The sequence below is a fragment of the Phanerochaete carnosa genome (assembly GCF_000300595.1).
Source record: "Phanerochaete carnosa HHB-10118-sp unplaced genomic scaffold PHACAscaffold_1, whole genome shotgun sequence".
Lineage (NCBI taxonomy): Eukaryota > Fungi > Basidiomycota > Agaricomycetes > Polyporales > Phanerochaetaceae > Phanerochaete > Phanerochaete carnosa.
Genome location: NW_006767628.1, coordinates 3,162,174 through 3,173,077, shown reverse-complemented (window position 1 = coordinate 3,173,077; position 10,904 = coordinate 3,162,174). Strand labels below are relative to the sequence as shown.

Here is a 10,904-nt window from a genome sequence, read left to right as displayed (position 1 = left end):
GATCATTCCTCTTCCCTCTCTCCCTCGAGTCATCTCTGTTATCTTTGCCAGCGACCGTCATGCAGGCCACCTACTATCCCCCTCAAGCGTACTATCCTGTACAGCAGGTGCCGTCTCAAGCACAGTATCCACCTCCTCAGGTAGCAGGCTCTGTACCCTATGTCTCGCATTACGTCGGCGCAGCTCCTCCTCGGCAGGACCCCTATGCCTATTCTATGCGACACCGGTACGAAACCTATGTGCCTCCGCCGCCTGAGCCCGCGCCAAAATCCAAGCATCAGAGGAGTAACACTATCTCGACACCGAATCATAAAATTATGCCACTCAAATCCGCTATGAAGAAGCGAACGCACGAGCGGTCAGAGTCCATGGGCCAGCCCATATCGAGACAGTCCAGCAGGGCACCCTCGGAGCCACGCGAGCCTATCAGCCCCACCGGCAGGCCTCGTGCGAACTCTACCCAACAGTACTTGCCAGGTACGTGCGATAATCTACCGTACTGAATGTCCATCTTGATTTGTGGGAGCATAGGTCACCTGTTCGTGATGTTTCCCAGCTCGAACGAGATCCGGATGGAGAATATCGCCCTCCCCTCCACCGTCGACGAGATACGACAAAATCTTCTACCTATGTGGCCACATCGTGGCAGTAACGATGTACCTCGAGAAAGTACGTTTCGTGCCGTCTTTAACGGCACTCCGTGGGCCAGCTCCGGGACAGATTATATCATGTATGTACTGAGAGCACAGCAAACGATTAGTATACTTCACACTCATTCCTCTCTCAGAGCGCGTCGTATGATCCACACACTTTGGGGTGTCTTGGCCCATCAAGTGCGTATCGACGTCTGTGCAAATATTGTAGCGCCTCACATCGATCATATGGTTCCAGGGTTATATGTATCAGTCCACTACTCATACTGGCGAGCCGGTTCGTTGTTGTATCTCAAACCATTGTGCCCAGATGCGGTGCTCATCTCTTCCCCGTAGCCAACGAAGCTCATCTTTGCGCGGGCACAGCATGAGAAATTGCCGTACTTCTTCTCCATCTCCGTCTCTCAGTCTGGAAGCAAATATTCCTTCCTCGATGCCCCGCCACGCATTGCTGAGAGTTTAAGCGAGGCTATACGTGCCCTGTGGCCACACAAGGTTTCAGCGGACCGCCGCACGGAAGGCGGCGTGTTCATCTTTGAGGTTAAGAAAAACGCTGGGGGTCAGCCTGAACGTTCATGCAGCTTCGTACTTTGCACCGCTCATGTCCAAATTTTACAGGGGAAGTAGACAGAAGTCTGCTGGCCGCGTACGTCCTTGACTATTTCAACTCGATCGGCTTCAAGTTGGACGGGAGCATACCCATGGGGAAAGCGGGACCTCTGGGCTTCGGCTCTAAGAAGGAGCTCTGGATATTACGTTCTGCACAGCAGCGGGACAGTAGTGCAAGCGGGCAGAACAGTGTTCATGGGCACAATAGTGCACATGGTCATAGTGCACATGGTCATGGAGAGTATTGAGCCACTGTGTTCACTCACTGACTGGATGCTTGGTTTGTGGTTTGTATCTTCAATTTTCATCGCTTTGTACCTGCTCAAACTTTGGCAGTAGTTCAGAAATACCATGTAGTCTTGATGGCAACGATGTACGATATGCTCTTCATCGGTTGGCTTCAGTGCGTTGGATAGAAATGTACCGCAGTCAGGGGAACTGTTAAACATCTTATATCCGGATGTTATTGCCATATCATCGTGGCATTATGGCGAAGTGCGCAGCGGTACGCTTTGAGTTTGAATTAATTGCTTTGTGATATTTCGCTGATGGGTAGAACAGCCCAATACGAAAGATATGTTGGACTACTCTCAAGATGCTTCGCCACATAGTACTGCATAGCGTTATACAGCATATACAATGAGCCCTTCCAGATGTCGAGGATGTCTCGAAATCAAGTACTATCTCATAACTATAGGACCTATAGAAGGCATGCATGGTAGCGGGCGAAGTCAGCTGCTACTTCTGGGAGCTGGAGACGGGAGCTGAGCCGGTCGAGGGGGCTGATTTTTTATCGTTTCCCTCATCCTTCTTCTTGTCCTCCTTGTCCTTCTTCTTGTTCCCCTTGTCCTTCCTCTTGTCGCCATTTACTGGCACTGGTCCCGTTCGAGGTGGGTATTTTCCGGGCGGGCCAGCAGCGACTTTATCTTGCGGCCCTCGCTCTTCTAGCCCACTATCACGCTCATTAGTGAGTCTCATACGGCGTGGGGTGTCTGATTCGGGCTTACACGCTGCGCAACAGGTCGTCTATGTCAATGCCTTCTCCGTCTGATGTCTCGTCGGAGCTTGGGTCACTGCATGTCGCAGTCGTCTCGCTATCACTGAGCCAGTGTACGATCAGTAGAATCAAACATTGGCGGTGAAGTAGACGATAAAGTCGCTTACATCTCCTCTTCCAGTGCGGCATCCATGACTGTCCGGACATTCACCGCAGCAATCTGTGCCACAGTGACTGCGACCGGCTCCTTGTCAGGAGCTGTGTCGTCGTCGTTAGCCGATATCATAGTCCCGACAATGGAGGCCTCGGCTACGTTACTGCCCGACGCGCCCAGCGCTGGAGCCACAGCGCCAATCACAGGCTCCGACTTTGACGAATTGGCGGCTTGTACGGGAGCGGAGTTGGAGGAATCCATGACAATGTCGTGTGGTGACAATTGTTCTGGTGATGATAGGTCCGAGTCGAAGCGTTCCTTGAACGGCGGAATTCTGACCTGACCCACTCTCCATTGCAGCTTTATACAGCTGGGTGAGGAAACGCTCGCCTTTCTGAAAAGCTTCCCGAGCTACTCACCAATGCTCGTCCTCATAGCTCCTTGGCACGAGACTGACAGTTGCGATGATTGTAACCAGACGTCATTGCATCGCGACAGTCTGCTTACTGGCAGATCCTGTGCACATATCACGACATCACGTCCGATACCCACCACGCGCCGGAAAACACTACGGGAATACGTTGTAATTACCCACGAACAAGGCATAAGACGCGATCTAACAACGTAAGCTAGTAGGATAGGGTCAATGGCGCTCAGTGGTACATTGCTGGTGGCACAGGAGACTTGGGTTACAGCGTGGTTACACACAGGTTAATGTGTCAGCAGCTCAACTACCATCTCCTGCGTCATGAGCAGGCGATGAGGTTTCCACGGTGCTACCCCTGGCCAATTAGGTGAGTCCCTTCCGGAGGACCGCTCTGCATAGGTAGGAAGTCCAACTAAACTGAGATGATCTATGCGTAAGCCGAGCGTTCTCCGTTTTCCGCACTTCACGGAATGCTTACCAGATGGAACTGCAGCTAGACGCTGTCTACTATGACTGAGGCTATGGAGAGCAGGACAAGTCTGTCGTCCCGGCTGCTGTGTCCGTGTCTAATAGGACAGCCAAATTCCTGCTCATTTGGACCTGGCGCCACCCCTCGAGCGCAACAGCGCCGACAGCAGAATCCCTGCCGAAGAAGGTCTTTCTGACTTGATTTGCCGTGTGAACTCAGCTGGAGGAGCTGCCAGAAGATTTTGGACTTAGCACCAGCAGCAACCAATGTGCAGGGCGCCCTTTATGACCATTTGTGGATTTTACCTGCCATGCTTGTGTACACTTGTCAACCCATCCAGATGTGCCAGTCGCTTGAGATCATGGATGTGACAAAAAGTAATTACTTACTTCAATAATTGACCTCAATGCTCGCTGGTTTCGCTCCGGTTAGTGTTAGGCGGCACCTACAACAAGAATAGGGAGCTGCACTTTTACTCAATATCTTGCTGTGCAAAATTTGCCATGTGCATCTTGACATGTGTTAGTATCAGCTATGACCAAAGTAAGCCTTGACTTAGGCTCGACGATCATGTGACATTTATAGGCTGAGTAGCTTACTGTAGGTCACGCTTTGTCAGAAGACATACTCTTGGAATCGAGAGAGATACATAATGCCCCTCAAGTACATCTCCATCCAAATCTACGCACAGAAATTTCCAGGTTATCCTAGGCTAATCCTATCCGCCAAGGACCGTCAATTCCATTTCTCCGGGTTAACGAAGGCCCTTACTAGGTGCGCATGTACCGGGTGATAGGAACAATCATGTCAATTTACTGTCAACGCACGGTAAGTCGCACTGAGAGCTCTTCCATAAACCTCCGATATGAATGGAGACTCGAGTTCATCAAGATCGGGGCTCTAGAAACCAATGTTTGACCATTATCCGCATATACACCGAGAGAAAATGGACGGATTCAATCCTAGGATCGATCCCAGTCATCAAAGGCATACATTACCAAAGGGACAAATTGCCAGTCTGCGTTTATCCAATAGATCGTATAGCATAGTCCATAAATGTCCGATGTCAAGAGCAAATAATGTTCACTTTGTAGAATGTGAACGGTCAAGCTGCGTCTGTCTTCCTAGGCCTCGCGGGACGCGTCCCTGATTTTTTGAGGACAATCAGTCAAGAGCATTGCAATTGTATATGCCGTCGACTTCACCATTCTGGCTCCCGCTCCCGCCGGCGGTAGCAGTTGGCTTATTACTGCGACCGCGAGGCTCCAACCCCCTGAACGAGACATGATCAGCGTGTTCCGCGATACTTATTGGGAGGCAGCTTACGCATCTATCAAGAGACTTTCGGTATCTTCGTCTCGGGTGACAATGTAGATGGATCTAGCATTTTCTATGTTTGGCCTGTGAACCAGTGTTATTACTGAACCAGTCACCATGCCATAAATAATGAAATACTCCGCGCACTGAAGGGTATTCGGTCCAACAGCGGTCAGGGAGACGACATGTGACATCGACCTTTCTCCGGCCAATACTTTTCCTCAAACAGCTGTCTGGCAGTAAACAACTGAATGTGGTTTCCGAAGGTTCCGAACACGTAAGAGAAGAGAAGGACCGCGACCAGAAAGCCTATGAGAATCATCGCTCTCTTATACCCAGAAATCTTGGCTCCTGAGTTTGTCAAGACCAGTCGCAGTGGCAATGCATACCTAGAATATCCCTGGCGATATAGCGATACGTAATCAACATACGCTCCCAGTCATCGCCCTGTTTCCCCGCCACCGAAAACTGACGTTTGTAGGATTTCTGGATACCAGGGTGCCCACTCGGCTTGGTGCTCGGTACTGAGTGTGTGTACCACACCGCATCTAGATAACGGGGCTTAGGTATGCCAAATTCGTGCTCCGAATCAATCCATACGTCCGCGGATGCTCCCGCCACATCTCGGCGCGGTAAACGCCCTTTGCATGGGCCCGCAGAACGTGAACAGGTGTCACTTTTAATGTCAGGAGAAGTGCAAACCCCGGTTTTACTCGCTGAGAACGCACCGGAGAGCACACGGGGAACACACTCCCCGACCACGGCTATTTGGCTGGCTCCGATAAGATCTGACAGAAACAATATTTGTGCTGCCGCGCCTCATTCACAGGGTGGTAAGCGCAGTTTTTTTCTTGAGAAAACTCAAGGAAAAGCAGCTAAACAAGGCCCCGTTATTCCTCGATTCTACGCCGATGCAAACTGAGGAGAAACTGGTGCAAAACCAGCCAAAATGGTCTAAAACACAGTAAAACTGGCGGAAAACTGAGTTTTGCCTTCGGTTTTTTTCAAGTGAAAACCGGAGAAAGTTGGGGCCTTGTTCAATCAGTTTTTGGCCAATTTTACGCCGGAAAAAAGCGCGCTTACCACCCAGTGATCAGGTTGCTGCCGCAGGGCGTCTATTGCCTTCACAGAACACTCATATGGAAAAGAATGCCTGAAAGCTCTGCCTGAGAGCGCCAAGGCTGTGTGTGCACTGTGCAGCGCCTCCGGGAAGCCTGCTGTTGAACTTGCGTGCAAGTCGCCGTGTACAGCTAACTACATGGACAGCTTCGCCCGACACGTATATGTATAACTATGGCCGTGGGTGCTTCCTTGCACCCCGCCGCCGGAATCGCTCCTCTTACCATCCCACTCACCATGGCATCGCACAATTCCATCGAGTCGGAGCAGCAGGAGTGCGAACCGCCTGCTTATTCTGAGGGCATTTTACTGCACCCCACCACCGCAGATGCTAGCACCAGATACTCACGCAAGTTTCCGCTGTATGCTTTTGCAGCTCTACTCACTGTTCACGCCACTGATCCCCACACCTTAGTGTCCAGTCCGTGGAACTGACCATCCCCGTCGGGCTCTACGCCGAACTCTCGTCCCCCCTCGAGCCTGATAATGACACTGATGAGAAAAATGCTTCTATGGCATGCACTCTTCGTGCTCCTCCGAGTCCCTGGGTGCAGCATCTCCATCCCGAAGGTGCCACATATTTCGTCAATAGCTTGATCAGCGTAGTCACCGACAGCAACATCCTAAAGGCTGATATCTATAGCGCCGTCATGGAAGGTGTCGGCCTCGTTCAAAACATGGCCACGAACCTCCAGACAAAGATAACAGCTGACACCGAGCTCTACATTCGCGCTGATGAGCCTGATAGTTGCCACTACTATCTCGTGAACCACGACACACAGGTCGAGTTCTGGCTCAATGCCAACGAACTCTCCGATCTGGGGTTCTCCAGAGTGGTCTCGATGGCGCATCTCAGTGAGCATTTCTACGTAAATTCGTGTAAAGTTCAGATTTGACATTTTCTCGCAGGATTTGTGCTGGAGGAGCACTACTGGACACACGTAGAATACTTCCCGCATAGGCCTATCCCCAAGAAGTTGCTCCGGGACCTGGTCAATGTACTGCGCCACGGACAGCTTGGTACAGCATTCTCCGGCTTTATGCTGCGCAGCACTGACACGTAGTTTCGCGCAGATCACGAAACGTCACGATCCTCTACGTTCCCTTTCGATGCGGACCAGTGTAAGATATTCATCAAGCTACTTGCAGTAGACGGTAAGCCGATTGCTGCTTCTGACGCTGATCGTCCATGGACTAAACCGTTCTGCAGACGAGGAAACGTACAGCCCATACTACATCTGCATGGCAGCGCGGATCTCGACTTCGATTTGCAAGCACAGGTTCGACAACATGTACGGCGAGGAATTTGCGCGACTGGACCGCTTCAGCCGCAGGCGCGAGGAGCTCGTCGAACACGACCCTTTCTATATGAAGATCGCGTCGACTTTGGTCTTTGGCCACAACAAAGGTATCACAAAGAAGCTGGACGATCTCTATGTCGACGACACCACGTACACGATGCACTGGCGCCAGTTTATTGCCGACATGTACGACTCGTGGCGCGACTCTCGCCTCATGTCGATCTGCCTACTCATGTGAGCACACAAAACTCGTCCGTTCTCGGTAGTTGTTGATGATTGTGTTGCTTATAGCGTCTCAGCCATCTTTGTCTCTTACCCTCGCGGTATCCTTAGTTACTACGTCGGACTCGTGGCTATAGCGGTCCAAACACTATCTCTCGTCTCGTGCGTCATGCTGCTCCACAAATTTCACGATAAGCTCCATCTCGTCGCCGTCGATGCGGTAGGTTGATTCTCTTGCGACTTCCTAGCTCTGTTCTCAGCCTTTTACAGGTCAGCTTCCTCTCCGACGAGAAATACGGCAAGCTGGGATTCCAGCCGCTTGGTCTTCGCATGAGCACTCCCAAGGCTTTCATGACATGGTCAATCGTTCTTTTCATCACTCAAATCTTCAGCATTATCGTCGAATCAACCGGCGCGCCGCTCTTCTACACCTTCGTCATCGTCTTCGGTGCTCTTGCTCTTGTTGCTCTCGTGCTCACCGTCAAGCTCCTTACCGCTACACTCCTCGATATATGGCGCCGCCGTCGCCGGCAGTACGGCAGTCCCGTCTAATGCTGCTCTGATGCGCCGTGCCTTGCTGCTAAGGTGGCGGGGCACGGCTAGATCCAGCCGCAGCTAGTAGATGTCGTCAGGCCTAGTTTCAGACTAAAACGATGTCTATAATGCCCCAGCCACCGTTCTGTTGTCTGGTCTCTGCGAAGGTCCAAGGTAATCAATACACTGTAATGTCTGAGGTTGTTGCACGACTATTTTACGACTGTTTCATGACATGTTATTGTATGTACTTTATAGAAAACATTATCTGCGGGAATATGAGCAACAAATTAGGGTGTGAATAGGACGCCGCATTTCTAGGCCATCTTGATAACCTTGCTCCCGTCCGCAACGCCACCAAGGCTCTTCGCATTAACCTTGCCGCCGGCATCCTTCCGCCTAAGGAGTTCGTCCCACCAACCGAACAAAAAGTCCCGGGCGATTAGCTTGAACCACGGAGTAAAAGAATTCACTAGCATTCTTCATTAACACAAGAGCGCCACGAAGCCGGCACACGTGGACTTACAAGGGTCCTCGAACATCTTTTGGAGCTCATCCCTGGACACATACTTGTAACCTCGGATCTCATTCAGGTTTGGCGTCACATCCACATCAGCTGTCAGGAACAGAATGTAGTCGACTGTGCGGGCATGTCAGGAACCCTTGTCTGATATGTTCGGGCAGCCACTGCATTACTCACCCTCGTGCTCGCCCCAGGCGCCATTAGATGGCGCCAGGTAGTGTATGCGGGTCAGGTATTGGAATTGATCCACCGGGGTCTGCGCGCGAGGGATTCCCAGCTCGTGCTCAAGCTTTCTGGAGGCCGCTACCCTCACTCCGAGCTGCTCCTCCTCGACCTTCTCCTCCTCGAAGTCATCAAGCGGGTGCGAGCAGCAGGTATTCGTCCACATGTCCGGGAATGTGATTTTCTCCGTGGCGCGCTGCTGGAGAAGAAGCTTGCCGTCCGAGGGTCTGAAGACGAACGCAGAGAAGGCGCGGTGGAGGAGACCCTTGTTGATGTTCTCCATCAAGTGACCTGGCGCGGAAGAACGGGTCGAGTTGAAGCGTGGAACTGCACAGGCATGGGAACTCACATGTCTTCTTGTCTGCGGCACCCAAGGCACGATCCTGCTCGTCAACCAAGATGCACCTCTCTTCCATAAGCCTGGACTGCTCCGGGTCGTACTCAGAGAGGTCGATGGTTGAGAGCACAGCGCGGGACGCGAGGACGGCTGGCGAAGGTGAGGAAGACATGTTGCGGTGAAAATGAAGGGAATTGTGCAGAGCAAAGGAACGGCTGAAAAGGCGGGCAAGCTGTGGTCTCATGCGAGAGGCAAACAGGCGTGGTGTGATTCGACATGCTCGAAGTCAAAATAGTGGGTCCATCTATAGGCGCTTAATCTGAACGTGGCTTCATTCAAAAATGATCAAAAATGGTCCCGCGGCCCGTGTCGACCCACGAACGACGACGCGACATTCAATAGCTATAAGCCTTATTGATATTGCACCACAGTTGTATAACATATTCGACTTCAAAAGACAGTATTGACGGCATGACAGCGGAAGCTAGATAAAAATTGCCTGATGAAGCAGGGATGGAAAGGCGGAAGCATAGCAAACCATTGCGAGAAAGGGAAGTCTGGAAGAAAAGAGAAGAGTTCTAGTGCCTTCAGCGAATTACAATTTCAATTTCACCATATGGCTCTTCCTGCTTGACTCTAAGAAGATCCTTGGTTGTCAAGACTATACTCACAAAGGATCAGTAACAAAAGCAAGATGAATCCCAGCTTGGGTATGACCTACCCAGACAATGATAGAACGCAGCGGCGGCGACATGCCTTGTACTTGCCTCGATAGGCACAACGTCACTGAAATTCAGTGATGAAGTAGCGGATGGAAAAGCGTTGAGCTGCATCTTTGCATACCTACAAAACCGTGACTGACGTCAAGCAACAAAAACGATTCCTAAACCGGTACAGTGCTTACTCCAAAAAATTGAAAGAATTCCTCTCCAAGGTCATTACGCTAGCATCCGACATCTGCGAATCTTCTGCATTCGCAATACTCGCGGGAACTGGAGTGATTCGACAATTAGTATTAAGCGGGACAAAAGTGACGACAACAGTCTTACCGTCGAATTCGAAGACATTGTCTCTATGGGACGCTGACACGCGTAAGGACGGAGGCGACTCTGGTACGACACCAGCGGTTATGCTGTCTTTATCTATAGAACTTCCCCGTAGGCGTGAGTCGGCATGAGTAAAGCTCAGCCGGTCACTTCCCCCGGGGGCAGCGGCAGCCACTCCGGACACAGATGAGCTGACAGCGGCGTTATCCCAGGGGAAAAAATTGCTCCTTTGAGATCCTGAGCCGTAGCATCGCGCCGGTACAGCATCTACTTCGAACTGACTGCCGAACGCCGACGGAGGCCGTGAAGCACGGCGACCTTGGCCGGGCTCCTATGTTACTGGTTTCAGATCGAGATTAAAGACAAGTAGACGGATATTAATCACTTCAGACGAGCGCATTCGAGAATCCATATTCCATTCATCTTGCATAGCATGTTCTAAACGCACTGTTAATTGCTTCTCGGAAAATGGAAGAATAGCATACCATTGCCACCTCCACCGCCACCCCATGCCAAGTCTATGTCAAGGTTGGCGTCCTGCATAGGCCGGTCCGGCTCATATGCTTGGCGGTCCTCGGGCGCAGTAATATCGTTCTCGAGTCTCTGACGCTTCTTGGGTGGCTCGCCTGAGGCGATGCGTAAATGATCATGTTCCGCATGGGCATGAACGGAGACACCTACCCTCCGTGATGAGATGAAGCCTTCCCGAGCGAGCTGCCACCTGCACCCTGAAATTTTCTTGCCAGAAATCTATGAGCACGGGAGCGGCCACTAGAAACGAACTTCAGCTGAGATTGAACCATCCTGAACCTCGCATGTCGTACCTCCTCGAGGTACACCCCAGATCATCTCTTCGATAAGTCGCGCACTCTCCTTTTCTGCCTTCTTCTGCTCCGATTCACGCTTGAGAAGAGCCTGGCTTTCCAGATAACTGGACCGCGCCCGCTAGAGGACCTTACAGCAGGAAAATAAGA

General features: G+C 51.4%; 5 protein-coding genes across 5 annotated transcripts in view; 2 read left to right on the top strand and 3 right to left on the bottom strand.

The window, feature by feature from the left end:
- Positions 1-55: 55 nt before the first annotated feature.
- On the top strand, positions 56-1,712 carry PHACADRAFT_247419 (uncharacterized protein). Its single transcript, XM_007390438.1, has 6 exons — positions 56-477; positions 532-730; positions 788-833; positions 892-930; positions 990-1,212; positions 1,272-1,712. Exons 1-6 carry the CDS (start codon positions 60-62, stop codon positions 1,508-1,510), a joined length of 1,164 nt encoding a protein of 387 aa, XP_007390500.1. The 5' UTR covers positions 56-59; the 3' UTR covers positions 1,511-1,712.
- A 93-nt stretch (positions 1,713-1,805) lies between these two features.
- PHACADRAFT_204214 (uncharacterized protein) lies at positions 1,806-2,724 on the bottom strand. Its single transcript, XM_007390437.1, has 3 exons — positions 2,427-2,724; positions 2,270-2,362; positions 1,806-2,214 (listed from the first exon to the last, which is right to left on the bottom strand). Exons 1-3 carry the CDS (start codon positions 2,672-2,674, stop codon positions 2,001-2,003), a joined length of 555 nt encoding a protein of 184 aa, XP_007390499.1. The 5' UTR covers positions 2,675-2,724; the 3' UTR covers positions 1,806-2,000.
- A 1,455-nt stretch (positions 2,725-4,179) lies between these two features.
- PHACADRAFT_247416 (uncharacterized protein) lies at positions 4,180-4,579 on the top strand. Its single transcript, XM_007390436.1, has one exon. It carries the CDS (start codon positions 4,256-4,258, stop codon positions 4,457-4,459), a length of 204 nt encoding a protein of 67 aa, XP_007390498.1. The 5' UTR covers positions 4,180-4,255; the 3' UTR covers positions 4,460-4,579.
- A 1,373-nt stretch (positions 4,580-5,952) lies between these two features.
- On the bottom strand, positions 5,953-9,127 carry PHACADRAFT_247410 (uncharacterized protein). The gene is made up of 9 exons (XM_007390435.1): positions 8,897-9,127; positions 8,503-8,838; positions 8,329-8,442; positions 7,338-8,274; positions 6,956-7,280; positions 6,820-6,900; positions 6,655-6,765; positions 6,161-6,600; positions 5,953-6,107 (listed from the first exon to the last, which is right to left on the bottom strand). Exons 1-4 carry the CDS (start codon positions 9,054-9,056, stop codon positions 8,120-8,122), a joined length of 765 nt encoding a protein of 254 aa, XP_007390497.1. The 5' UTR covers positions 9,057-9,127; the 3' UTR covers positions 5,953-6,107; positions 6,161-6,600; positions 6,655-6,765; positions 6,820-6,900; positions 6,956-7,280; positions 7,338-8,119.
- Positions 9,128-9,297: 170 nt separating this feature from the next.
- PHACADRAFT_134200 (uncharacterized protein) overlaps positions 9,298-10,904 on the bottom strand; it is a 6,740-nt gene continuing 5,133 nt past the window's right edge. Inside the window, exons 18-25 of the mRNA XM_007390434.1 lie at positions 10,755-10,875; positions 10,612-10,701; positions 10,416-10,556; positions 10,316-10,368; positions 9,934-10,261; positions 9,789-9,876; positions 9,606-9,727; positions 9,298-9,545 (exon numbers count right to left, since the gene is read on the bottom strand). Of these exons, the coding sequence (XP_007390496.1) occupies positions 9,472-9,545; positions 9,606-9,727; positions 9,789-9,876; positions 9,934-10,261; positions 10,316-10,368; positions 10,416-10,556; positions 10,612-10,701; positions 10,755-10,875 (1,017 nt within the window). The 3' untranslated portion in view covers positions 9,298-9,471. The remainder of the gene's footprint in view (positions 9,546-9,605; positions 9,728-9,788; positions 9,877-9,933; positions 10,262-10,315; positions 10,369-10,415; positions 10,557-10,611; positions 10,702-10,754; positions 10,876-10,904) is intronic.

Bases quoted from the DNA above. Each gene is read 5' to 3' on its own strand.
- PHACADRAFT_247416 (XM_007390436.1), top strand. From the start codon at position 4,256: ATGGACGGATTCAATCCTAGGATCGATCCCAGTCATCAAAGGCATACA.
- PHACADRAFT_247410 (XM_007390435.1), bottom strand. From the start codon at position 9,056: ATGTCTTCCTCACCTTCGCCAGCCGTCCTCGCGTCCCGCGCTGTGCTC. The intron at 8,839-8,896 runs GTGAGTTCCCAT...CTTCCGCGCCAG, and splicing joins TGCCGCAGACAAGAAGACAT to GTCACTTGATGGAGAACATC. The intron at 8,275-8,328 runs GTAAGTCCACGT...GAAGAATGCTAG, and splicing joins AAAGATGTTCGAGGACCCTT to TGAATTCTTTTACTCCGTGG.
- PHACADRAFT_204214 (XM_007390437.1), bottom strand. From the start codon at position 2,674: ATGGATTCCTCCAACTCCGCTCCCGTACAAGCCGCCAATTCGTCAAAG. The intron at 2,363-2,426 runs GTAAGCGACTTT...ACACTGGCTCAG, and splicing joins GCCGCACTGGAAGAGGAGAT to TGATAGCGAGACGACTGCGA. The intron at 2,215-2,269 runs GTAAGCCCGAAT...TGAGCGTGATAG, and splicing joins GACGACCTGTTGCGCAGCGT to TGGGCTAGAAGAGCGAGGGC.
- PHACADRAFT_247419 (XM_007390438.1), top strand. From the start codon at position 60: ATGCAGGCCACCTACTATCCCCCTCAAGCGTACTATCCTGTACAGCAG. The intron at 478-531 runs GTACGTGCGATA...GTGGGAGCATAG, and splicing joins TACCCAACAGTACTTGCCAG to GTCACCTGTTCGTGATGTTT. The intron at 731-787 runs GTATGTACTGAG...TTCCTCTCTCAG, and splicing joins TCCGGGACAGATTATATCAT to AGCGCGTCGTATGATCCACA.